The sequence below is a fragment of the Carcharhinus amblyrhynchos genome, unplaced genomic scaffold (genome assembly GCF_965287045.1).
Source record: "Carcharhinus amblyrhynchos unplaced genomic scaffold, sCarAmb.v2.hapA scaffold_793, whole genome shotgun sequence".
NCBI lineage: Eukaryota > Metazoa > Chordata > Chondrichthyes > Carcharhiniformes > Carcharhinidae > Carcharhinus > Carcharhinus amblyrhynchos.
The window spans coordinates 42,964-69,784 of NW_027650533.1; the positions used below are offsets into that span (position 1 = coordinate 42,964).

The window sequence follows — 26,821 nt, forward strand, 5'->3', positions numbered from 1 at the left end:
GTGGAGAGGACGTTTCCACTAGTAGGAAAAACTAGAACCAGAGAGGGCACAACCTCAGGGTAAAGGGACCATCCTTTAAAACAGAGATGAGGAGGGATTTCTTCAGCCAGAGAGTGGGGAATGTGTGGAAGTCTTTGCTGCAGAAGGCTGTGGAGGGCCAGGTCATTGAGTGTCTTTAAGACAGAGATAGATAGGTTCCTGATTGTTCGCTCTCCCCCCCCCCACCCTGTTGGCTCCCTCCCCCCTCCCGGTGAGGATGTGGGGAATGGAACCTGGGCTGATATTGGGTAAAATCAGACGGCAGTTTGTACACAATTCCCAGAATAAACCACCCCAACATCCCGTCACTATAGCAACAGGCCGAGTGCCTGCCCTGGTTCCCAGTCTGATGCTGGGATAATGGTGTACAGGGAACGGAACGAGGGGCTGTTGGTGTGACTGAACCGAGGATGTGGGAGGGAGGGACAGTGCTGGGAATCCCAGCTCCCCCTGCCTGTCTGTTACAGGGATGTCGCGGTGTTTCCCACACTGACAGCTCACAGGCTCAGAGAGCTTGACAGGATGGAGATAGGCCTGTTTGTACACTCGGTGGGCACCAGAGGCTGGGGTTCGACAGGGGGAGGAAGGATGACAGAGTTAAGGTGCCTGTACCCAGTCTGAATGATGCAGGCCGCCCGGCCTTCTCCTGCCTCTCTCAGACATGTTACAGCCAGGCTTTTAATTTATTCTCCCCAGGTATATGGCTGTCTCTGGCTGGGTCAGTATTTATTATCCATCCCTGGTTACCCTTGGAGGGCAGTTAAGAGTGAACCACATTGCTGTGTCTTTGGAGTCACATGTAGGCCAGACTGGGGTAAGGACAGCAGATTTCCTTCCCTAAAGGGAACCAGATGGGTTTTTCCAACAATTAATGATAGATGTCATGGTCACTGGACTTCTTTAAAATTCATTTACAGATGTGGGGTGACACAGTGGGTTAGCGCTGCTGTCTCACAGGGACCCGGGTTCAATCCCAGCAGCACGGTGACACAGTGGGTTAGCGCTGCTGCCTCACAGGGACCCGGGTTCAGTCCCAGCGGCACGGTGGCACAGTGGGTTAGCGCTGCTGCCTCACAGGGACCCGGGTTCAATCCCAGCGGCACGGTGACACAGTGGGTTAGCGCTGCTGCCTCACAGGGACCCGGGTTCAATCCCAGCGGCACGGTGACACAGTGGGTTAGCGCTGCTGTCTCACAGGGACCCGGGTTCAATCCCAGCGGCACGGTGACACAGTGGGTTAGCGCTGCTGCCTCACAGGGACCCGGGTTCAGTCCCAGCGGCATGGTGGCACAGTGGGTTAGCGCTGCTGCCTCACAGGGACCCGGGTTCAATCCCAGCGGCACGGTGACACAGTGGGTTAGCGCTGCTGCCTCACAGCGCCAGGGACCCGGGTTCAATCCCAGCGGCACGGTGACACAGTGGGTTAGCGCTGCTGCCTCACAGGGACCCGGGTTCAATCCCAGCGGCACGGTGACACAGTGGATTAGCGCTGCTGCCTCACAGCGCCAGGGACCCGGGTTCAGTCCCAGCGGCACGGTGACACAGTGGGTTAGCGCTGCTGCCTCACAGCGCCAGGGACCCGGGTTCGATTCCTGGCTTGGGTCACTGTCTATGCAGAGTCTGCACATTCTCCCCGTGTCTGCATGGGTTTCCTCCGGGTGCTCCGGTTTCCTCCCACAGTCTGAAAGACGTGCTGGTTAGGGTGCATTGGGCCATGCTAAATTCTCCCTCAGTGTAACCCGGACAGGCGCTGGAGTGTGGACGACTGGGGGACTTTCACAGTAACTTCATTGCAGTGTTAACGTAAGCCTTACTTGCGACCAATAAATCACGTTTAAAGATGTGGGGGAACCAGTATTTTTTGCCCCTCCCTGATTGCCCCTTGAGAAGGTGGTGGCTGAGCTGCCTTCCTGAACCCGCTGCAGTCCCGTGTGGTGTAGGTACTCCCACAGTGCTGTTTGGGAGGCAGTTCCAGGATTTTGATCTTGTGGACCATTTGCATCGGCAAATACTCACTGGAATTCAGAAGAATGAGGGAAGATCTTATAGAAATATATAAGATTATGAGGGGAATAGATAAGATAGAAGCAGGGAGGTTGTTTCCACTGGCGGGTGAAACTAGAACTAGGGGGCGTGGCCTCAAAATAAGGGGGAGCAGATTTAGGACTGAGTTGAGGAGGAACTTCTTCACACAAAGGGTTGTGAATCTGTGGAATTCCCTGCCCAGTTGAGGCTCCCTCATTGAATGTTTTTAAGACGAGGATAGATAGATTTTTGAACAGTAAAGGAATTAAGGGTTACGGTGAGCGGGCGGGTAAGTGGAGCTGAGTCCATGAAAAGACCAGCCATGATCTTATTGAATGGGGGAGCAGGCTCGAGGGGCTGAATGGCCCACTCCTGCCGCTAGTTCTGATGTTCTTATGAAACCGTGTTTGTTCCCAGGTTGTCTTTTCTGGAACAGTATTCTGGGTTACCAGCACTGATGTGCCTCTCCTTCTCTTACAGAGAATAATAACCACATTAAGGTGTTTATACCCAACAAGCTGATGGACTGTTTACCAAAATGTGCGGCCTTGCCTAAGGAGAGACAGCGGTGGAACACCAATGAGGTGAGTTTGAGGTCAGAAATATGAGTGATTAAAAGCTTCCCTGTTCTAACCTGTACAAACCTGTCGTTTCCCCCCAATCTCTGCCCCCGATGTTGAATTCGCACCAAGCCCTGCTCCCCAGTTACTGTGTTCTCGCCTCCCTGCCTGACTACACCCTGACTTTACAAATCTCCCCTCAGTTTACCAATCCCCCTGTAGCCTCACTCCTCCCCCTCCATCTCCGTAACCTCCATCCCGACAACTCTCTGAGATCTCTGCATTCATCCAGTTCCGCCCTCTTGTTTATCCCCAATTATAAGACAGCAGAAATCACGGTGACACAGTGGGTTAGCGCTGCTGCCTCACAGCGCCAGGGACCCGGGTTCATTCCCAGCGGCACGGTGACACAGTGGGTTAGCGCTGCTGTCTCACAGCGCCAGGGACCCGGGTTCAATCCCAGCGGCACGGTGACACAGTGGGTTAGCGCTGCTGCCTCACAGCGCCAGGGACCCGGGTTCATTCCCAGCGGCACGGTGACACAGTGGGTTAGCGCTGCTGTCTCACAGCGCCAGGGACCCGGGTTCAATCCCAGCGGCACGGTGACACAGTGGGTTAGCGCTGCTGCCTCACAGCGCCAGGGACCCGGGTTCAATCCCAGCGGCACGGTGACACAGTGGGTTAGCGCTGCTGCCTCACAGCGCCAGGGACCCGGGTTCAATCCCAGCGGCACGGTGACACAGTGGGTTAGCGCTGCTGCCTCACAGGGACCCGGGTTCAATCCCAGCGGCACGGTGACACAGTGGGTTAGCGCTGCTGCCTCACAGCGCCAGGGACCCGGGTTCAATCCCAGCGGCACGGTGACACAGTGGGTTAGCGCTGCTGCCTCACAGGGACCCGGGTTCAATCCCAGCGGCACGGTGACACAGTGGGTTAGTGCTGCTGCCCCACAGCGCTAGGGACCCGGGTTCAATCCCAGCGGCACAGTGACACAGTGGGTTAGCGCTGCTGTCTCACAGGGACCCGGGTTCAATCCCAGCGGCACGGTGACACAGTGGGTTAGTGCTGCTGTCTCACAGCGCCAGGGACCCGGGTTCAATCCCAGCGGCACAGTGACACAGTGGGTTAGCGCTGCTGTCTCACAGGGACCCGGGTTCAATCCCAGCGGCACGGTGACACAGTGGGTTAGCGCTGCTGTCTCACAGCGCCAGGGGCCCGGGTTCAATCCCAGCGGCACGGTGACACAGTGGGTTAGTGCTGCTGTCTCACAGGGACCCGGGTTCAATCCCAGCGGCACGGTGACACAGTGGGTTAGCGCTGCTGTCTCACAGCGCCAGGGACCCGGGTTCAATCCCAGCGGCACGGTGACACAGTGGGTTAGTGCTGCTGTCTCACAGGGACCCGGGTTCAATCCCAGCGGCACGGTGACACAGTGGGTTAGCGCTGCTGCCTCACAGCGCCAGGGACCCGGGTTCAATCCCAGCGGCACAGTGACACAGTGGGTTAGCACTGCTGCCTCACAGCGCCAGGGACCCGGGTTTGATTCACTGCGCGAGTTTATTGTTCTCTCTGAGAGAAGGTTGTCTGTCTCAGGTCTGGTTTCACAGTGAAAGAGAGAGAGCCGGGGTGTGGAGTGTCCGCGGGTCACTCTGTGTGTGTGAGGGTCAGGGTGTGGAGTGTCCGTGGGTCACTCTGTGTGTGTGAGGGTCAGGGTGTGGAGTGTCCGTGGGTCACTCTGTGTGTGAGGGTCAGGGTGTGGAGTGTCCGTGGGTCACTCTGTGTGTGTGAGGGTCAGGGTGTGGAGTGTCCGCGGGTCACTCTGTGTGTGTGAGGGTCAGGGTGTGGAGTGTCCGCGGGTCACTCTGTGTGTGTGTGAGGGTCAGGGTGTGGAGTGTCCGTGGGTCACTCTGTGTGTGAGGGTCAGGGTGTGGAGTGTCCACGGGTCACTCTGTGTGTGTGAGGGTCAGGGTGTGGAGTGTCCGTGGGTCACTCTGTGTGTGTGTGAGGGTCAGGGTGTGGAGTGTCCGCGGGTCACTCTGTGTGTGTGAGGGTCAGGGTGTGGAGTGTCCGCGGGTCACTCTGTGTGTGAGGGTCAGGGTGTGGAGTGTCCGTGGGTCACTCTGTGTGTGTGAGGGCCAGGGTGTGGAGTGTCCGTGGGTCACTCTGTGTGAGGGTCAGGGTGTGGAGTGTCCGTGGGTCACTCTGTGTGTGTGTGAGGGTCAGGGTGTGGAGTGTCCGCGGGTCACTCTGTGTGTGTGAGGGTCAGGGTGTGGAGTGTCCGCGGGTCACTCTGTGTGTGAGGGTCAGGGTGTGGAGTGTCCGTGGGTCACTGTGTGTGTGAGGGTCAGGGTGTGGAGTGTCCGTGGGTCACTCTGTGTGTGTGAGGGTCAGGGTGTGGAGTGTCCGTGGGTCACTCTGTGTGTGTGAGGGTCAGGGTGTGGAGTGTCCGTGGGTCACTCTGTGTGTGTGAGGGCCAGGGTGTGGAGTGTCCGTGGGTCACTCTGTGTGTGGGTCAGGTGTGGAGTGTCCGCGGGTCACTCTGTGTGTGAGGGTCAGGGTGTGGAGTGTCCGCGGGTCACTCTGTGTGTGAGGGTCAGGGTGTGGAGTGTCCGCGGGTCACTCTGTGTGTGTGAGGGTCAGGGTGTGGAGTGTCCGTGGGTCACTCTGTGTGTGTGAGGGTCAGGGTGTGGAGTGTCCGTGGGTCACTCTGTGTGTGTGAGGGTCAGGGTGTGGAGTGTCCGTGGGTCACTCTGTGTGTGTGAGGGTCAGGGTGTGGAGTGTCCGTGGGTCACTCTGTGTGTGTGAGGGTCAGGGTGTGGAGTGTCCGTGGGTCACTCTGTGTGTGTGAGGGTCAGGGTGTGGAGTGTCTGCGGGTCACTCTGTGTGTGTGAGGGTCAGGGTGTGGAGTGTCTGTGGGTCACTCTGTGTGTGAGGGTCAGGGTGTGGAGTGTCCGCGGGTCACTCTGTGTGTGTGAGGGTCAGGGTGTGGAGTGTCCGCGGGTCACTCTGTGTGTGAGGGTCAGGGTGTGGAGTGTCCGTGGGTCACTCTGTGTGTGTGAGGGTCAGGGTGTGGAGTGTCCGTGGGTCACTCTGTGTGTGAGGGTCGGGGTGTGGAGTGTCCGTGGGTCACTCTGTGTGTGAGGGTCGGGGTGTGGAGTGTCCGTGGGTCACTCTGTGTGTGAGGGTCAGGGTGTGGAGTGTCCGTGGGTCACTCTGTGTGTGTGAGGGTCAGGGTGTGGAGTGTCCGTGGGTCACTCTGTGTGTGTGAGGGTCAGGGTGTGGAGTGTCCGCGGGTCACTCTGTGTGCGAGAGCCGGGGTGTGGAGTGTCCGTGGGTCACTCTGTGTGTGAGGGTCAGTGTGTGGAGTGTCCGTGGGTCACTCTGTGTGTGTGAGGGTCAGGGTGTGGAGTGTCCGCGGGTCACTCTGTGTGTGTGAGGGTCAGGGTGTGGAGTGTCCGTGGGTCACTCTGTGTGTGTGAGGGTCAGGGTGTGGAGTGTCCGTGGGTCACTCTGTGTGTGTGAGGGTCAGGGTGTGGAGTGTCCGTGGGTCACTCTGTGTGTGTGAGGGTCAGGGTGTGGAGTGTCCGTGGGTCACTCTGTGTGCGAGAGCCGGGGTGTGGAGTGTCCGTGGGTCACTCTGCGGAGTGTCCGCGGGTCACTCTGTGTGTGTGAGGGTCAGGGTGTGGAGTGTCCGTGGGTCACTCTGTGTGTGTGAGGGTCGGGGTGTGGAGTGTCCGTGGGTCACTCTGTGTGTGTGAGGGTCAGGGTGTGGAGTGTCCGTGGGTCACTCTGTGTGCGAGAGCCGGGGTGTGGAGTGTCCGTGGGTCACTCTGCGGAGTGTCCGCGGGTCACTCTGTGTGTGTGAGGGTCAGGGTGTGGAGTGTCCGTGGGTCACTCTGTGTGTGTGAGGGTCGGGGTGTGGAGTGTCCGCGGGTCACTCTGTGTGTGTGAGGGTCGGGGTGTGGAGTGTCCGCGGGTCACTCTGTGTGTGAGGGTCAGGGTGTGGAGTGTCCGCGGGTCACTCTGTGTGTGAGGGTCAGGGTGTGGAGTGTCCGTGGGTCACTCTGTGTGTGTGAGGGTCAGGGTGTGGAGTGTCCGTGGGTCACTCTGTGTGTGTGAGGGTCAGGGTGTGGAGTGTCCGCGGGTCACTCTGTGTGTGTGAGGGTCGGGGTGTGGAGTGTCCGCGGGTCACTCTGTGTGTGTGAGGGTCAGGGTGTGGAGTGTCCGCGGGTCACTCTGTGTGCGAGAGCCGGGGTGTGGAGTGTCCGTGGGTCACTCTGTGTGTGTGAGGGTCGGGGTGTGGAGTGTCCGCGGGTCACTCTGTGTGTGAGGGTCAGGGTGTGGAGTGTCCGCGGGTCACTCTGTGTGCGAGAGCCGGGGTGTGGAGTGTCCGCGGGTCACTCTGTGTGTGTGAGGGTCAGGGTGTGGAGTGTCCGCGGGTCACTCTGTGTGTGTGAGGGTCGGGGTGTGGAGTGTCCGCGGGTCACTCTGTGTGTGAGGGTCAGGGTGTGGAGTGTCCGCGGGTCACTCTGTGTGCGAGAGCCGGGGTGTGGAGTGTCCGCGGGTCACTCTGTGTGTGAGGGTCAGGGTGTGGAGTGTCCGCGGGTCACTCTGTGTGCGAGAGCCGGGGTGTGGAGTGTCCGTGGGTCACTCTGTGTGTGTGAGGGTCAGGGTGTGGAGTGTCCGCGGGTCACTCTGTGTGCGAGAGCCGAGGTGTGGAGTGTCCGTGGGTCACTCTGTGTGCGAGAGCCGAGGTGTGGAGTGTCCGTGGGTCACTCTGTGTGCGAGAGCCGGGGTGTGGAGTGTCCGTGGGTCACTCTGTGTGTGAGAGCCGGGGTGTGGAGTGTCCGCGGGTCACTCCGTGTGTAACTGACCGAGCTGTGATTTTTATTTCCAGGAGATTGCATCTTATTTGACAGCGTTTGAAAAACATGAGGAGTGGCTATCGGGCGCTCCGCGGACTAGGTAAGCTGATCTGACAGCTGGACAGATTAAACTGTGGGCGAGCGGGAGGGAGAGGGTCAGAGTGTCGTAGGCTGCTCCCCGGAGCAGTGTAACATTGACTCTACAATCTCATTCCTGGGGCTCAGAGACCAGTCTCACTGCAATCCCTTTTACTGGAGCATTCTCCTAATCTGTGGGGACGGAATGCAATAGGTGTTTTCGATACGTGCCCCAGAAAGCTTCACACCCAGTCAGGAGCGGAGCCAAGCTGCTGACAGAGAGAAACATGGCAGCAAATGTGTGCACAGCAAGATCCCACCAAGGGCAGTCAGGCCGTCAACCAGTTGAGTCCATTCTCGTGATGTCAAACTGTCTTTGGAGTGAGAACATAAGAAATAGGAGCAGGAGTAGGCCATCTAGCCCTTCGAGCCTGCCCCGCCATTCAATAAGATCATGGCTGATCTGAAGTGGATCAATTCTCCCCATAACCCTTAATTCCCCTGTCTATCAAAAACCTATCTACCCGTGATTTAAATATATTTAGTGAGGTAGCCTCCACCACTTCAACGGGCAGAGAATTCCAGAGATTCACCACCCTTTGAGTGAAGAAGTTCCTCCTCAACTCCATTCTAAACTGCACCCCCCTTATCTTGAGGCTGTGCCCTCGAGTCCTGCTGTCCTTTCTGAGCGGGAAGAGCCTCTCCACCTCTACCCTATCCATCCCATTCATTATCTCATACATCTCTATAAGATCCCCCCTCAGCCTTCTAAACTCCAACGAGTACAGACCCAGTCTATTCAGTCTCTCTTTATAGTCCACCCCCATCATCTCCGGTATCAGCCTAGTGAACCTCCTCTGCACTCCCTCCAGGGCCAATATATCCTTGCGCAAGTGCGGCGACCAAAACTGCACACAGTACTCCAGCTGCGGCCTCACCAATAGAGTGAGACAGCAGACAGACACGCACTAGTGTTCCATCTGTCGTTACTGACCAGGGTCAGGGGTCAGTGACGAGGAGAGTGACCTCCGTACTGTCCTGTCCATTCACTGAGCCGACTATCGCTGAGGCCACTCAGGCTGTTCCCGAGCCAAGACCAACTGACTGCACAGAGCAGGGAGAGTGCGATTTGGATTATAACAAACTTACTCACAATCCCTGTTCCATTGTGCAAGTGACACAGTGGGTTAGCGCTGCTGTCTCACAGCGCCAGGGACCCGGGTTCAATCCCAGCGGCACGGTGACACAGTGGGTTAGTGCTGCTGTCTCACAGCGCCAGGGACCCGGGTTCAATCCCAGCGGCACGGTGACACAGTGGGTTAGCGCTTCTGTCTCACAGTGTCAGGGACCTGGGTTCAATCCCAGCGGCACGGTGACACAGTGGGTTAGCACTGCTGCCTCACAGGGACCCGGGTTCAATCCCAGCGGCACGGTGACACAGTGGGTTAGCACTGCTGCCTCACAGGGACCCGGGTTCAATCCCAGCGGCACGGTGACACAGTGGGTTAGCGCTTCTGTCTCACAGTGTCAGGGACCTGGGTTCAATCCCAGCGGCACGGTGACACAGTGGGTTAGCACTGCTGCCTCACAGGGACCCGGGTTCAATCCCAGCGGCACGGTGACACAGTGGGTTAGTGCTGCTGTCTCACAGGGACCCGGGTTCAATCCCAGCGGCACAGTGACACAGTGGGTTAGCGCTGCTGCCTCACAGGGACCCGGGTTCAATCCCAGCGGCACGGTGACACAGTGGGTTAGCACTGCTGCCTCACAGCGCCAGGGACCCGGGTTCAATCCCAGTGGCACGGTGACACAGTGGGTTAGCGCTGCTGTCTCACAGGGACCCGGGTTCAATCCCAGCGGCACGGTGACACAGTGGGTTAGCGCTGCTGCCTCACAGCGCCAGGGACCCGGGTTCAATCCCAGTGGCACGGTGACACAGTGGGTTAGCGCTGCTGCCTCACAGCCCCAGGGACCCGGGTTCAGTTCCGGGCTTGGGTCACTGTCTGTGTGGAGTCTGCATATTCTCCCCATGTCTGTGTGGGTTTCCTCCGGGTGCTCCGATTTCCTCCCACAGTCTGAAAGACGTGCTGGTTAGGGCGCGTTGGGCCGTGCTAAATTCTACCTCAGAGCATCTGAACAGAGAATGACAACTCGGGGATTTTATCAGCAACTTCATTGCAGTGTTAATGTAAGCTACTTGTGGCACTGATAAGTAAACTATGACTTAAATACTTCTGGAGTGTGCTTCTGGGGTGGGGGGGGGGTGTGCGATATTTGTGTGTGGGAGGGCTGTGTGTGTGGGGTGGGGTTGCTGTCTGTGTGTGTGGTGGGGGTGGGGTAGTAGTTGTGGAGAGGGGCTCTGTGTGTGTGTGTCTGTGTGTGTAGTGGGGGGTGTAGTAGCTGTGGAGAGGGGCTCTGTGTGTGTGTCTGTGTGTGTGTGTCTGTATGTGTGATGGGGGGGGTAGTAGCTGTGGAGAGGGGCTCTGTGTGTGTGTCTGTGTGTGTGTGTCTGTATGTGTGGTGGGGGGGGTAGTAGCTGTGGGGAGGGGCTCTGTGTGTGTGTGTCTGTGTGCGTGTGTCTGTATGTGTGGTGGGGGGGGTAGTAGCTGTGGATAGGGGCTCTGTGTGTGTGTGTGTGTCTGTATGTGTGGTGGGGGGTGTAGTAGCTGTGGATAGGGGCTCTGTGTGTGTGTGTCTGTGTGTGTGTCTGTATGTGTGGTGGGGGGGGTAGTAGCTGTGGAGAGGGGCTCTGTGTGTGTGTCTGTATGTGTGGTGGGGGGGGTAGTAGCTGTGGGGAGGGGCTCTGTGTGTGTGTGTGTGTGTGTGTGTGTGTGTCTGTGTCTGTGAGTGGGAGTGGGGGAGGCTGTATGAGGGGTTCTGAGTGGGGAGGGGACGTGGGGCAGACTCCTTCAGGAAATGTCTCTGTTGTGATGTACGTGTGCTGAGATTCCGATCTCCTTTCCAGTGGAACAGCCCGGTTACTGATTCCTCTTCCTCACACAGGCCACTAAACGGTTCCATCATCTTGTACAACAGAAAGAAAGTGAAATATCGGAAAGATGGTTACTGTTGGAAAAAGCGCAAAGATGGCAAAACCACCAGAGAGGATCACATGAAACTAAAAGTCCAGGGAATGGAGGTTTGTGAAAATACCAGTGGAATATTGCCTTGTAACGTTACCCAGGGAGAGGGTTGTGTGATTCATTCATCGGGTGGCTGGCATGTCTTACCCTTCAATAATTGCCCAAGTGAGGGAGGTGGTGATACTCTGATACGCAGCAGCCAGTGGGGAGAGTCTGATCGGCAAACATACATGTTAATGCTTTTATCTTCCAAACCTTTCGTACTCTGCGTTACTCCCCACACAGTAACAATGAGTGTGTGTGTGCGCTAGTTACTCAGTGTTACTGTGCGGGATGTGTGTGTGCACTAGTTACTCAGTGTTACTGTGCGGGATGTGTGTGTGCACTAGTTACTCAGTGTTACTGTGCGGGATGTGTGTGCACTTGTTACTCAGTGTTACTGTGCAAGGAACGTGTGTGTGTGCTTGTGACTCAGTGTTACTGTGTATTTGTGTGTGTGCTAGTTACTGTGCAGGGAGTGTGCGTGTGCGCTTGTTCCTCTGTGTGTGTGCGTGCTTGTTACTCTGTTACTGTGCAGGGAATGTGTGTGCGTGCTCGTTACTCAGTGTTACTGTGTGGGAGTGTGCGTGTGTGCTCGTTACTCAGTGTTACTGTGTGGGAGTGTGCGTGTGTGCTCGTTACTCAGTGTTACTGTGTGGGAGTGTGCGTGTGTGCTTGTTCTTCAGTGTTACTGTGCGGGGTGTGTGTGTGCATGTGCTTGTTCCTCAGTGTTACTGTGTATGTGTGTGTGTGCTTGTTACTGTGTGGGAGTGTTGCGTGTGCACTTGTTGCTCAGTGTTACTGTGTATGTATGTGTGTGTGTGTTTGTTACTCAGTGTACTGTGGGAGTGTGCGTGTGTGCTTGTTCCTCTGTGTGTGTGCGTGCTTGTTACTCAGTGTTACTGTGCAGGGAGTGTGCTTGTTACTCAGTGTTACTGTGTGGGAGTGTGCGTGTGTGCTCGTTACTCAGTGTTACTGTGTGGGAGTGTGCGTGTGTGCTTGTTCTTCAGTGTTACTATGCGGGGAGTGTGTGTGCGCTTGTTCCCCAGTGTTACTGTGTATGTGTGTGTGTGCTTGTTACTGTGTGGGAGTGTTGCGTGTGCACTTGTTGCTCAGTGTTACTGTGTATGTATGTGTGTGTGTGTTTGTTACTCAGTGTACTGTGGGAGTGTGCGTGTGTGCTTGTTCCTCTGTGTGTGCGTGCTTGTTACTCAGTGTTATTGTGCAGGGAGTGTGCTTGCTACTCAGTGTTACTGTGTGGGAGTGTGCGTGTGTGCTTGTTCCTCAGTGTCACTGTGCGGGGAGTGTGTGTGTGTGTGTGTGCTTGTTACTGAGTGTTACTGTGTATGTGTGCTTGTTACTGTGTGGGAGTGTTGCATGTGCACTTGTTACTTAGTGTTACTGTGTATGTGTGTGTGTTTGTTACTGTGTGGGGAGTGTGTGTGTGCGCTTGTTCCTCAGTGTTACTGTGTATGTGTGTGTGTGCTCGTTACTGTGTGGGAGTGTTGCGTGTGCACTTGTTACTTAGTGTTACTGTGTATGTATGTGTGTGTGTGTTTGTTACTGTGTGGGAGTGTGTGTGTGTGCTTGTTCCTCAGTGTTACTATGCGGGGAGTATGTGTCTGCTTGTTGCTCAGTGTCATTGTGTATATGTGTGTGTGCTTGTTACTGTGTGGGAGTGTGCGTGTGTGTATGCGTGTGCTTGTTCCTCAGTGTTACTGTGTGGGGAGTGTGTGTGCGCTCGTTCCTCAGTGTTACTGTGTATGTGTGTGTGTGTGTGTGTTTGTTACTGTGCAGGGAGTGTGCGTGTGTGCTTGTTACTCAGTGTTACTGTGCGGGGAGTGTGCATGTGCGCTTGTTCCTCAATGTTTGTGTGTGTGTGTGCGCTTGTTACTCAGTGTTATCGTGTGGAGTGTGCATGTGCGCTTGTTACTCAGTGTTACTGTGCGGGGAGTGTGCATGCGCGCTTGTTCCTCAGTGTTTGTGTGTGTGGTGGTTTCTGTGCGGGGAATGTGTGTGCGCTTGTTCTTCAGTGTTTGTGTGTGTGTGCATGTGCGCGCTTGTTACTCAGTGTTACTATGCGGGGAGTGTGTGTGTGTGCTTGTTCCTCAGTGTTACTGTGTATGTGTGTGTGTGCATGTTACTCTGTGTGTGTGTTTGTGTTTGTTACTCAGTGTTACTGTGTGTGTGTGTGTTTGTGTTTGTTACTCAGTGTTACTGTGTGTGTGTGTTTGTTAGTGTTACTGTGTGTGTGTGTTTGTTACTCAGTGTTACTGTGTGTGTGTGTTTGTTACTCAGTGTTACTGTGTGTGTGTGTTTGTTACTCAGTGTTACTGTGTGTGTGTGTTTGTTACTCAGTGTTACTGTGTGTGTTTGTTACTCAGTGTTACTGTGTGTGTTTGTTACTCAGTGTTACTGTGTGTGTTTGTTACTCAGTGTAACTGTGTGTGTTTGTTACTCAGTGTTACTGTGTGTGTGTTTGTTACTCAGTGTTACTGTGTGTGTGTTTGTTACTCTGTTACTGTGTGTGTGTTTGTTACTCTGTTACTGTGTGTGTGCGTTTGTTACTCTGTTACTGTGTGTGTGCGTTTGTTACTCAGTGTTACTGTGTGTGTGCGTTTGTTACTCAGTGTTACTGTGTGTGTGCGTTTGTTACTCAGTGTTACTGTGTGTGTTTGTTACTCAGTGTTACTGTGTGTGTGCGTTTGTTACTCAGTGTTACTGTGTGTGTGTTTGTTACTCAGTGTTACTGTGTTTGTGTGTTTGTTACTGTACGGGGAGTTTGTCGAGGGGGAGGCAGTTGGGTGAGGTTCGGGTGCTGGGGACTGAGACCCACAGCAAGGCTGTGAATATGAAAACAGTTTGTAAGGAGCAGGCAGATTGCACTGTGCAATTGGCTGATTTTCCAGATACACTCAGCATAACAGAGCGGTGTGTATGTAATCACTGCAATCTCCTTATCCTCAGCACTGAGTGTGAGCACCCCCTGGACACCCGATTAAAATCATACAATCCCTACTGTGCGAAAGGAGACCATTCAGCCCATTGAGTCTGCACCACCCAGACCCTATCCCCACAGTCCCACGCATTTTCATTAGCTCATCGTTCTGGCACTAAGGGGCAATTTAGCAGGGCCAATCCACCTAACCTACACATCTTTGGAGTGTGGGAGGAAACCCGCACAGACATGGGGAGAACATGCAGACTCCACACAGACAGTGACCCAAGCCGAGAATCGAACCCGGGTCCCTGGTGCAGTGAGGCTGATGGTAGTCAGGATGTGGAGATGCCGGTGTTGGACTGGGGTAAACACAGTAAGAAGTCTCACAAACACCAGGTTACAGTCCAACAGGTTTATTTGACAGTAAACCCACAGAAACAGTGTTCCTTCATCAAGTGTGTGGGAGGTTCTGATCAGAGACGGGGATATAAAGACACACACCCAGTTTGCAGAATACTGATTAGAATGTGAGTCTTTACAGCGAATCAAGTCTTAAAGGTGCAGACAGTGTGAGTGAAGATAGCTTTAAGCACAGGTTAAAGAGATGTGTATCGTCTCCAGACAGGACAGTAAGTGAGAGGCTGCAAACCCAGGCAAGTCACGGGGGTTACAGATAGTGCAACATGAACCCAAGAATCCAGAGTCACTGAGCAGAGACTGATAGCCAAGTTCCGCATACATGAGGACGGTCTCAACTGGGATCCTGGGTTCATGTCACACTATCTGTAACCCCCGTGACTTGCCTGGGCTTGTAAAATCTCACTTACTGTCCTGTCTGGAGACGATACACATCTCTTTAACCTGTGCTTAACCCTCTCTCCACTCACACTGTCTGTATCTTTAAGACTTGATTCGCTGTAAAGACTCACATTCCAATCAGTATTCTGTAAACTGAGTGTGTGTCTTTATATACCCTGTTTGTGATCAGAACTCCCCACTCACCTGACGAAGGGTCAGCGCTGTGAAAGTTTGTGGGTTTGCTGTCAGATAAACCTGGTGTTCTGAGACTCCGTACTGTGAGGCAGCAGGACTAACCCACCGTGTCCCACATTGATGTGACAGTTAAAGCTGAGGAACACTGCGGGCAGCAGCAAATCCCAAAGCAGTCACTTCCACCTTCACAGACCGGGCATGGAGCTCCGAGGTCTCCATCCACGGCCCGCGCACAGGGACAGGGAGATTCACCACCCTCCACCCTCCAGTGTGGACAGGACTGGTGTGTGAGTGAACTCCATTCTGTGTGAGCCTGAGGGGAGGGCTGGATTTGATAAACTCAGACAGGACTGATGTGGTCCCGAGGACTGCTGAGATGGTGTTAGTGGACACTGACCTTTCCGTTCTTTACCCCCACAGTGTCTGTATGGCTGCTACGTGCATTCTTCCATCATTCCAACGTTCCATCGGAGGTGTTACTGGCTCCTACAGGTAAGATCCCACGGTTAGTTACACGACCTAACATCACCTCTGTGTCAAACCTCTCCCAGGATGCCCCTTCGGGGGTAGGCACTGAGGGGAAAGTTTTTATCACAGAGGGGGGTAGGTGTCACTCACTTGCCCTCGAGTCTTTGCTGAAGATGAACACCTCTTCCCCTCACCTCCAAGTTCCGAATACCCTCAGAGAGAGAGCACAAGGGTAAAGAGAAAGAGACGCACACACTTGGGCAGGAGAGAAGGAGAGATGCAAGCACGCAACACATCCGTGCGGAGTTTGTACGTTCTCCCCATGTCTGCGTGGGTTTCCTCCGGGTGCTCCGGTTTCCTCCCACAGTCTGAAAGACGTGCTGGTTAGGGTGCATTGGGCCGTGCTAAATTCTCCCTCAGTGTAACCTGAACAGGAGCCGGAGTGTGGGGACTAGGGGATTTTCACAGTAACTTCATTGCACTGTTAATGTAAGCCTTACTTGTGACAATAAAGTTTAAAGTTCGGGTGTTTGATTAATGAGGGGGTGAAAGGTTATGAGGGTCAGTAGGAATGTGGGGATGAGGTTACAGTCTGGTCAGTCTTGGTCTTATTGAATGTAGGAACAGGTTTGAGTGGCTGAGTGGCCGAGTGGCCTTCTCCTGCCCCCGATCTGTGTGGGTGTGTGTGTGGGTGTGTGGGTGTGTGTGTGTGTGTGTGTGTGGGTGTATGTGGGTGTATCTGTACACCCCCTGGACACGGCAAGGCCCGGTTTAACTCCCACTGTTCTGGTTTTCCATTGGCTTATTGCCCCTTCGCTGACCTTTGGTTCATATCTGGCTCGAACAGTGGGGGCCACAGTCTGAGGATTGGGGGTAGACCATTTAGGACGGAGGTGAGGAGATATTTGTTCAGCCGGTGAGCCTGTGGAGTTCATTCCCACAGGAAGGAGCTGATGCCAAAACATTGAATGTATTCAAGAGGCGGCTGGATAGAGCACTTGGGGGGTGAATGGGGTCAGAGGTTATGGGGAGAAAGCAGGATGGGGATATCAGCCATGATGGTGATGGATGGTGGAGCAGGCTCGATGGGCTGAGTGGCCTCCTCCTGCTCCTATCCTCTATGTTTCTATGCTGATGTGTTTTCTCTGGTTTGTATCTGGTATTAATGTTTGTGTTACTCTGTGCTGTTTGACTCCTGTGAGTTAATGTTTGCTCTGGACCCTCTCCCTGCAGAACCCTGACATCGTGTTGGTGCACTATCTCAACGTGCCAGTTCCCGAGGACTGCGGCAAGATGTGTGGGCCCGTGCTGTGCTCGGTCAACAGTGACCGGAAGGAATGGCTCAAGTGGTCAAGAGAGGAACTCATTTCCCAGCTAAAGCCCATGTGTAAGTGACTTGGATCTGATTTATTTTTGTCACATGTATTGGGAAACATGTATTGTTTCTTGCGCACTATACGGATAAAGCATACTGTTCATAGAGGAGGAAAGGAGGGGGTGCAGAATGTAGTGTTACAGTCACAGTGAGGGTGTAGAGAAAGATCAACTTAATGCGAGGTAGGTCCATTCAACAGTCTGACAGCAGCAGGGAAGAAGCTGTTCTTGAGTCGGTCGGTACGTGAGCTCAGACTTTTGTATCTTTTTCCCGATGGAAGAAGGTGGAAGAGAGAATGTCCGGGGTGTGTGGGGTCCTTAATTATCCCGGCTGCTTTTCCTGAGGCAGCGGGAAGTGTAGACAGAGTCAATGGATGGGAGGCTGGTTTGTGTGATGGATTGGGCTACACTCACCACCCTTTTGAATTTGTTGAGACTCTGTCTTGTCGACCGTCCCTGGGATCAGCCACGCTCCCTCTCCCAGTTCTCCCAGTTCCGTCCTGGGACTGGGAGAATGGCGCACTGAAAGTGCTGGAGCCCAGGGAGAGAATCACTTGTGGCACCCTGAGCAACATTGCTGCTGGTGGGGTAGGGGTGGGGAGAGTGCAGGGGGAGGGCCCTGAATCTCTGTCAGATGGGGTGGGGGGGGGGGGGGGGAGTGAGTTGTCGTGACAGGAGTGGGGTGGGGGGGATGCGGGGTGGGAGTTGGGGGGGCAGTGATGGGGGGAGGGGAAGTTTCAGTGACAGGGGATTGGGGGGGGGGGGGGGTTGTGGAGGGGGCTGGGGGGATGGAGTTGCAGGGGGGAGGGTTATGGGGAACCTTCATTGCAGGCGTTGGAAATCTTTCCCCGGTGAGTGAGCAGAGATTGTGCAGGTGAATGAGTTGCCCAGGGGAACGCGGTGGTGGGGACCGGGGGGGTGGTGCAGCCCCCTGACCCACACAGCGTCACGGTGACCCGGGGCCTGACGTCTGATCCTGGGCTGCAATCCCATCCAGCAGCAACTTACAAACTCTGGACACTCCCCAGGAGCAGCAGCGTTACCGGGATTGTGGGGGGAAGCTGGCTCCAGTTAGAAACCTCTTTCAGTGAGCTAGCACTGGCGCGATGGGCTGAACGGCCTCCTGCTCCGTACAGACACAGCAGATTGATTGATTTCTCTCTCGCCTCCCCCCCCCAGTCCATTGCATCAAGTGGTCGTGCGGCAATGGTAACGGAGCCACAGAGTTCTCGGTCGAACAGCTGGTTCACCAGGTGTTGGAGAGTCAGCAGGCGAAACCCCAGCCCCGCACCCACTCGTGTCTCTGCAGCCGCGGTCTTGGTAAGTAACCAGGGGTGGGGGAAGGCTATGGGCGAGGAACGCTGTCATGTTAGGATCTGAGATGTGTATCCCGCTGCACCAAGCCCGGCACTGCCCCTGGGAGGAGTCCATGGGAGGCACTGACTGGCCAATCTCACCCCCAATAGCCAGTCTGACACTGGGTACGGTGGGCTGCGTGTCCACTCCCTGCAGGATTCACTGCAAACTGGACCCACGTGTACGTTACCCCTCCAGCGTGCCTGATATACAGCAAGGGAAGACCACATGGATCACCCATTCCATCAAGGTGGGGAAAGGGGGCTGGTAGGCACTGTGTACACTCCGACTGGCTGTTCCCCATGTTGATATCTTTGGGGTTTGGGGTTAGGGTCTGTCCCTGTGTTGATGTTCTGGGGGTTTGGGGTTAGGGTCTGTCCCTGTGTTGATGTTCTGGGGGTTTGGGGTTAGGGTCTGTAGTCGGTGTTGATGTTCTGGGGGTTTGGGGTTGGGGTCTGTCCCTGTGTTCTCGGGGTTGGGGTTAGGGTCTGTCCCTGTGTTCTCGGGGTTGGGGTTGGGGTCTGTCCCTGTGTTCTCGGGGTTGGGGTTGGTGTCTGTCCCTGTGTTCTCGGGGTTGGTGTCTGTCCCTGTGTTCTCGGGGTTGGGGTTGGGGTCTGTCCCTGTGTTCTCGGGGTTGGGGTTGGGGTCTGTCCCTGTGTTCTCGGGGTTGGGGTTGGGGTCTGTCCCTGTGTTCTCGGGGTTGGGGTTAGGGTCTGTCCCTGTGTTCTCGGGGTTGGGGTTGGGGTCTGTCCCTGTGTTCTCGGGGTTGGGGTTGGGGTCTGTCCCTGTGTTCTCGGGGTTGGGGTTGGTGTCTGTCCCTGTGTTCTCGGGGTTGGGGTTGGGGTCTGTCCCTGTGTTCTCGGGGTTGGGGTTGGGGTCTGTCCCTGTGTTCTCGGGGTTGGGGTTGGTGTCTGTCCCTGTGTTCTCGGGGTTGGGGTTGGGGTCTGTCACTGTGTTCTCAGGGTTGGTGTCTGTCCCTGTGTTCTCGGGGTTGGGGTTGGGGTCTGTCCCTGTGTTCTCGGGGTTGGGGTTGGGGTCTGTCCCTGTGTTCTCGGGGTTGGGGTCTGTCCCTGTGTTCTCGGGGTTGGGGTTGGGGTCTGTCCCTGTGTTCTCGGGGTTGGGGTTGGGGTCTGTCCCTGTGTTCTCGGGGTTGGGGTTGGGGTCTGTCCCTGTGTTCTCGGGGTTGGGGTTGGGGTCTGTCCCTGTGTTCTCGGGGTTGGGGTTGGGGTCTGTCCCTGTGTTCTGGGGGTTGGGGTTGGGGTCTGTCCCTGTGTTCTCGGGGTTGGGGTTTGGGTCTGTCCCTGTGTTCTCGGGGTTGGGGTTGGGGTCTGTCACTGTGTTCTCGGGGTTGGGGTCTGTCCCTGTGTTCTCGGGGTTTGGGTCTGTCCCTGTGTTCTCGGGGTTGGGGTTGGGGTCTGTCCCTGTGTTCTCGGGGTTGGGGTTGGGGTCTGTCCCTGTGTTCTCGGGGTTGGGGTCTGTCCCTGTGTTCTCGGGGTTGGGGTTGGGGTGTGTCCCTGTGTTGATGTTCTCGGGGTTGGGGTTGGGGTCTGTCCCTGTGTTCTCGGGGTTGGGGTTGGGGTCTGTCCCTGTGTTCTCGGGGTTGGGGTTGGGGTCTGTCCCTGTGTTCTCGGGGTTGGGGTTGGGGTCTGTCCCTGTGTTCTCGGGGTTGGGGTTGGGGTCTGTCCCTGTGTTCTCGGGGTTGGGGTTGGTGTCTGTCCCTGTGTTCTCGGGGTTGGGGTTGGGGTCTGTCCCTGTGTTCTCGGGGTTGGGGTTGGGGTCTGTCCCTGTGTTCTCGGGGTTGGGGTTGGGGTCTGTCCCTGTGTTCTCGGGGTTGGGGTTGGGGTCTGTCCCTGTGTTCTCGGGGTTGGGGTTGGGGTCTGTCCCTGTGTTCTCGGGGTTGGGGTTGGGGTCTGTCCCTGTGTTCTCGGGGTTTGGGTTGGGGTCTGTCCCTGTGTTCTCGGGGTTGGGGTTGGGGTCTGTCCCTGTGTTCTCGGGGTTGGGGTTTGGGTCTGTCCCTGTGTTCTCAGGGTTGGGGTTGGGGTCTGTCCCTGTGTTCTCGGGGTTGGGGTTGGGGTCTGTCCCTGTGTTCTCGGGGTTGGGGTTGGGGTCTGTCCCTGTGTTCTCAGGGTTGGTGTCTGTCCCTGTGTTCTCGGGGTTGGGGTTGGGGTCTGTCCCTGTGTTCTCGGGGTTGGGGTTGGGGTCTGTCCCTGTGTTCTGGGGGTTGGGGTTGGGGTCTGTCCCTGTGTTCTCGGGGTTGGGGTTGGGGTCTGTCCCTGTGTTCTCGGGGTTGGGGTTGGGGTCTGTCCCTGTGTTCTCGGGGTTGGGGTTGGGGTCTGTCCCTGTGTTCTCGGGGTTGGGGTTGGGGTCTGTCCCTGTGTTCTCGGGGTTGGGGTTGGGGTCTGTCCCTGTGTTCTCGGGGTTGGGGTCTGTCCCTGTGTTCTCGGGGTTGGGGTTGGGGTCTATCCCTGTGTTGATGTTCTCGGGGTTGGGGTTGGTGTCTGTCCCTGTGTTGATGTTCTGGGGGTTGGGGTTGGGGTCTGTCCCTGTGTTCTCGGGGTTGGGGTTTGGGTCTGTCCCTGTGTTCTCGGGGTTGGGGTTGGGGTCTGTCCCTGTGTTGATGTTCTCGGGGTTGGGGTTGGGGTCTGTCCCTGTGTTCTCGGGGTTGGGGTTTGGGTCTGTCCCTGTGTTGGTGTTCTGGGGGTTGGGTTGTGGTGTGTCCCTGTGTTCTGGGGGTTGGGGTTTGGGTCTGTCCCTGTGCTCTCGGGGTTGGGGTTGGGGTCTGTCCCTGTGTTCTCGGGGTTGGGTTGTGGTGTGTCCCTGTGTTCTGGGGGTTGGTTTTCGGATCTGTCCCTGTGTTCTCGGGGATTTGTGTGAGTTTCCATACTGGGAGCTGATGTGATCTTCTCCCCCCTCTCTCTGTCACGCAGGGACCACGGGGAACCTTCCTCACAAATGTAACAGCACCAAGCATCGAATCATATCGCCCAAGGTGGACATCCGCCTGAGCTCCTACTCTGCTTTAACCGAAGTACAGAACCTGTCAGCCTCCGAGGGCAGGAGCGAGGAGGAGGAGGGCAGAGCCGAGAGCCAGGATAGGAAGGTGGTCAAGTTACCCAAAGCTGCCCTTCAGCAGCACAATGGCAGCATCGAGGTTCCATCGTCCAGCGCCCTGGAGAACAGCGACTCTGCGTCCGAACCCCCGACCTCCCAGCGCCCCAACGGCTTCTACGAGAGGGAGCTGGGTTCCGTTGCCATAGCTACCAGCGTGCCAAATCTGACCGTCGCCACGGTGACCTGCAGCATCCCCCAGAACGCGGTCATCTTGATGACGGGCATCGGTGAGAAGGGTGTGCCGTTGGGCAGCAGCGGCCTGACCCCCAGCCAGCAGCTGATCGTCGCCAGCCCCAGTGCCCAGGGTCTCCCGCTGGGTGGCCGCGAGCTGCCCCTGCCACCCTCTCCGGCCAACGCCATCGGCCTGACCTTACTGCCCAGCCCGGTGGCCGGCCTCATCCTCTCGCAGACCGTGGAGGCCAACATGGACACCTCGGAGACGCCGGCCCCCCCTGCCTTCGACCCCGACTCCTTTCTCAACAGCCCCAGGCAGGGCCAGACGTACGGGGGAGGAGGCCACACAGAAGGTGCGACGTTTCGCTCGGCCAGCCCCTCCGAGTCCGCATTCGCCAGCACTGAGCTGAAGGAGGAGGCGGATTTGAAGAGCGAGGGTTTGGATCAGGCTGGGTCAGATTATCGGATCCCCCACGTCCCCTCCAACCCCCCCCAGGTCTCCAGTCTCGTGGCAGCTCCTCACACTCTCTGTGCTCCCCCCGAGGTGGGCTTAGTGCCCAGCGAGCTTGCCAGTGCCACCCTGGAGAAGATGGACTGCAGTAACACAGAGTCGCCCAAAAGCTACCCCGGCCTCTTCGGCCAACCCACCCCAACCGCGACCCCCCTCCCTCCGCCCCAGAACAGGTTCTTCATCGAAGACGAGAAGACTCACCTTGGCCCAGCAGCAGCGGGGTCTCCCGTTCCGCCAGAGCGCCTGAAGGCGGAACCCAGCCCGCAGGAAGGGGGCGAGGGGGCGAGTGTTAAGGAGGAGCTCCGGCCCTCCCTGCAGATGGGGGCTTTCCAGGGGACGGTGCCAGAGGTGGAGATGTCCCATCGACACGGCGGTACCGCAGTTAAACGGGGACGCTGAGATGGCCAAGGCGCAGGGCAATGTGGATATGGAACAGGCTGTCAAGTCGGAAAGCCATTACGATGCCAGCCAGAGTGTGGAGTGTGCGGACGGGGCCTTGGACATACAGTGTGGACAAGTGACTGACCTCTACACCATCATCCAGAACGACTTGTCCACCTCCTCAGTGTCCTCCTCCAACCTCGACCTCAACATCGATCACTTTGATATCTCCTTCGACAGCCAGTTCCCCGATCTCATCTCGGATTTTATAACCGAAGGGAGTGCGGACACGGCTGGGGGGTTCGGGCAGTATGATGGCAATGCCAGCACAGCCGCACCGACAGAGAGTCCACCACCCAACACCTCCGCCAGTTACCCCGATCTCTCCGCTCAAATGGACAGCTACTGCCAGGGGCCACAACCGCAGACTCCCCAAGAGGCAGGGGGCACAGCCAATGACATACCGTTTACCGAGGTGCCAGTAACCCCATCAGACTCGGCACGAGCTCCGCCTGGTGGCACAGCCGAGAGCAGCCAGGCGGTGACCATCACAGACTTCTCTCCGGAGTGGTCTTATCCAGAGGTAGGACACTTTGTTTGTAACAGGAACTGCATTCCTTCACCGGCCTCTGGTTCCTATCCCTCCTGTCATTAACCAGGGGCAATCATTGTACTTCTGAGGCTGTATAAGGCTCTGGTCAGACCCCATCTGGAGGATTGTGAGCAGTTTTGGGCCCCGTATCTAAGGAAGGATGTGCCGGCCTTGGAAAGGGTCCAGAGGAGGTTCACAAGAATGATCCCTGGAATGAAGAGCTTGTCGTATGAGGAACGGGTTGAGGACTCTGGGTCTGTACTCGATGGAGTTTAGAAGGATGGGGGGGGTGGTGGATCTTATTGAAACTTACAGGATACTGCGAGGCCCTGGATAGAGTGGACGTGGAGAGGATGTTTCCACTAGTAGGAAAAACTAGAACCAGAGAGGGCACAACCTCAGGGTAAAGGGACCATCCTTTAAAACAGAGATGGGGAGGGATTTCTTCAGCCAGAGAGTGGGGAATGTGTGGAACTCGTTGCCGCAGAAGGCTGTGGAGGGCCAGGTCATTGAGTGTCTTTAAGACAGAGATAGATAGGTTCCTGATTAATAAGGGGATCAGGACTACAGCCTCAGGAGTCTATCTGCTCCTGTATTATTGCCCTCTCACCGTGAATGCTAACATTACATTCACTTTCCAAACTGCCGACTGAACCTGCACATTAACCTGTAGAGAATCTTGAACAAGGATTCCCAAATCCCTTTGTGTTTCCGATTCCCGAAGCATTTTCCCATTTGGAAAATAGTCTCTGCTTCCATTCCTCCTTCCAAATGCATAACCTCACACTTTTCCACACTGTATTCCATCTGCCCACTCTCCGAACCTGTCCGAGTCCCTCCCCACCACCCCCCGCTCCCTCAATACTACCCCTCCCTCTACACACACAGGGTCAGAGCCTGTCCGAGTCCCTCCCCAGTCCCCCCCCGCTCCCTCAATACTACCCCTCCCTCTACACACACAGGGTCAGAGCCTGTCCGAGTCCCTCCCCACCACCCCCCGCTCCCTCAATACTACCCCTCCCTCTACACACACAGGGTCAGAGCCTGTCCGAGTCCCTCCCCCCCCCCCCCCGCTCCCTCAATACTACCCCTCCCTCTACACACACAGGGTCAGAGCCTGTCCGAGTCCCTCCCCACCACCCCCCGCTCCCTCAATACTACCCCTCCCCCTACACACACAGGGTCAGAGCCTGTCCGAGTCCCTCCCCACCACCCCCCGCTCCCTCAATACTACCCCTCCCTCTACACACACAGGGTCAGAGCCTGTCCGAGTCCCTCTCCAGTCCCCCCCCCGCTCCCTCAATACTACCCCTCCCTCTACACACACAGGGTCAGAGCCTGTCCGAGTCCCTCTCCAGTCCCCCCCCCCCCCGCTCCCTCAATACTACCCCTCCCTCTACACACACAGGGTCAGAGCCTGTCCGAGTCCCTCTCCAGTCCCCCCGCTCCCTCAATACTACCCCTCCCTCTACACACACAGGGTCAGAGCCTGTCCGAGTCTCTCTCCAGTCCCCCCGCTCCCTCAATACTACCCCTCCCTCTACATTATCTTTGTATCACCTGTAAACTCAGTAACACTGCCTTCCAGTCCCTTCCTCCAAATCGTGAGTGTATATTGTGAAAAGTCACACTCCCAGCACTGACCCCCGAGACACCCCATTAGTCACTGGCTGCCATCCCTGAGAAAGATCCCTTTAACCCCACTCTCTGCCTTCTGCCAGTCGGCCAATCCTCGATCCATGCCAGGATCTTACCCTGAACACACTGGGCTGTTATTTAACAGTTTTCAGTTGTCAAAGGCCTTGTGGAACTCGAAATAATTCACATCCACTGGCTCTCCTTTATCTAATTCCCTTGTTTACCTCCTCAAAGAACTCAAACAGATTTGTCAGACATGACCTGCCCTTGATAAAGCCGTGCTGACTCAGTCCTACTTTATCATGGCGATAAAGGACTTCTGCCCAGTCAGGGTCCGTGAATGGTGTGTCCGTTCCCCAGGACAGTGCGGGGTTGGGGAGGTGGAGATACTGCATCAAAGGGGGAGGTTTGATCTCCTCATTGAGAACCAACACTCAACCACTCAGAGGAGTACCTCACTTTATAACCTGTTAAAGTGCGTGTGAGAAGTGGGATTATCTACCCTTCAACAGGTTCTCATGATTAAAGCAAACTAACTCCCTGACGCACCCTCTCTGTAATCAACAAGTAACACTTGGTTTACCAAACTAGCAGTGAACAGGTTAACTGAACTATTCAATCCAATAAAACAGCAATGAAATGCTGTTTAGATAATTACAATTACCAATTAGTAACAAAAAAATAGAATTTTTAATATCCAAATTTTAATCCGGTTTGTAACCTTCCGGAATCTTTTGTCTTCACGATCTTCTGTTGCGATTGAGATGAAGCTTTCTTTTAAGACATAAATACAGCTATGAGAGATTCAGCAAGTCTCTCTCTGAGAGCCGAAGGATGCTGTTACACAGCAGGTGGCAGGCGTTCCTCTGCCGTTGCTTCTCCACTTCCATCTTTTCTATTTCTGATGGCATAACAAACATCCTCATGACAGGATTGGCTTACGGGTTGTTGAAACATCAAATTTGAATCTGATAGGCTGCTGTTACTCAAAGGCCTGTTTAAACTGATTGGTTAGACCTCAAAAACAACCCGTTGCCCTTGGTCGCACCACTGCTTCGCCTCGCAATACGTTGCTTCACTCTGTGCTCTCGTGTACTCCATCTCTTCGAAAATCATCATTCTTTTAACAGGACCATTAAATTTTACAATTCTTTGCGTTTTCTTCATAATTTTATGAACATAAGAACATAAGAAATAGGAGCAGGAGTCGGCCATCTAGCCCTTCGAGCCTGCTCCGCCATTCAATAAGATCATGGCTGATCTGAAGTGGATCAGTTCCACTTTCCCGCCCTCTCCCCATAACCCTTAATTCCTTTGTCTGTCAAAAACCTATCTACCCGTGACTTAAATATATTTAGCGAGGCAGCCTCCACCACTTCAACGGGCAGAGAATTCCAGAGATTCACCACCCTTTGAGTGAAGAAGTTCCTCCTCAACTCCATTCTAAACTGCACCCCCCCCCCCCCCCACTTATCTTGAGGCTGTGCCCTCTCGTCCTGCTGTCCTTTCTAAGCGGGAAGAATCTCTCTACCTCTACCCTATCCATCCCCTTCATTATCTTATACATCTCTATAAGATCCCCCCTCATCCTTCTAAACTCCAATGAGTACAGACCCAGTCTATTCAGTCTCTCTTCATAGTCCAACCCCCTCATCTCCGGTATCAGCCTAGTGAACCTCCTCTGCACTCCCTCCAAGGCCAAAATATCCTTGCGCAAGTGCGGCGACCAAAACTGAACAGTTTTGTGCTTCACAACAACACACTGCTTCACAAGAATACTGTCTGATGCTCTCTGCAGGGATACATTCAGTGTTTGGGGACAGTGAAGAAATTGATCTCCCCGCAATTCCTCCATCCTCTGTCATGGATTGAACCCAGGTCCCTGGCGCTGTGAGGCAGCAGGGCTAACCCACTGTGTCACTGTGCCGCTGGGATTGAACCCGGGTCCCTGTGAGACAGCAGCGCTAACCCACTGTGTCACTGTGCCACTGGGATTGAACCCGGGTCCCTGGTGCTGTGAGGCAGCAGGGCTAACCCACTGTGTCACCGTGCCGCTGGGATTGAACCCGGGTCCCTGGTGCTGTGAGGCAGCAGGGCTAACCCACTGTGTCACTGTGCCGCTGGGATTGAACCCGGGTCCCTGTGAGACAGCAGCGCTAACCCACTGTGTCACTGTGCCACTGGGATTGAACCCGGGTCCCTGTGAGACAGCAGCGCTAACCCACTGTGTCACTGTGCCACTGGGATTGAACCCGGGTCCCTGTGAGACAGCAGCGCTAACCCACTGTGTCACTGTGCCACTGGGATTGAACCCGGGTCCCTGTGAGGCAGCAGCGCTAACCCACTGTGTCACCGTGCCGCTGGGATTGAACCCGGGTCCCTGTGAGACAGCAGCACTAACCCACTGTGTCACTGTGCCACTGGGATTGAACCCGGGTCCCTGTGAGACAGCAGCGCTAACCCACTGTGTCACTGTGCCACTGGGATTGAACCCGGGTCCCTGTGAGGCAGCAGCGCTAACCCACTGTGTCACCGTGCCGCTGGGATTTGAACCCGGGTCCCTGTGAGACAGCAGCGCTAACCCACTGTGTCA

General features: G+C 55.7%; 1 protein-coding gene across 1 annotated transcript in view; it reads left to right on the forward strand.

Annotated features, from left to right (window-relative positions):
- The window catches only part of LOC145340130 (calmodulin-binding transcription activator 1-like), a gene marked incomplete at its 3' end in the record, with an annotated part of 43,358 nt that extends 20,777 nt beyond the window's left edge, over positions 1-22,581 (forward strand). The window contains 8 exon segments of the mRNA XM_080184557.1: positions 2,545-2,648; positions 7,522-7,589; positions 10,571-10,706; positions 15,044-15,115; positions 16,325-16,478; positions 17,645-17,785; positions 20,749-21,977; positions 21,979-22,581. Coding sequence (XP_080040683.1) covers positions 2,545-2,648; positions 7,522-7,589; positions 10,571-10,706; positions 15,044-15,115; positions 16,325-16,478; positions 17,645-17,785; positions 20,749-21,977; positions 21,979-22,581 — 2,507 coding nt within the window.
- Positions 22,582-26,821: the final 4,240 nt, after the last annotated feature.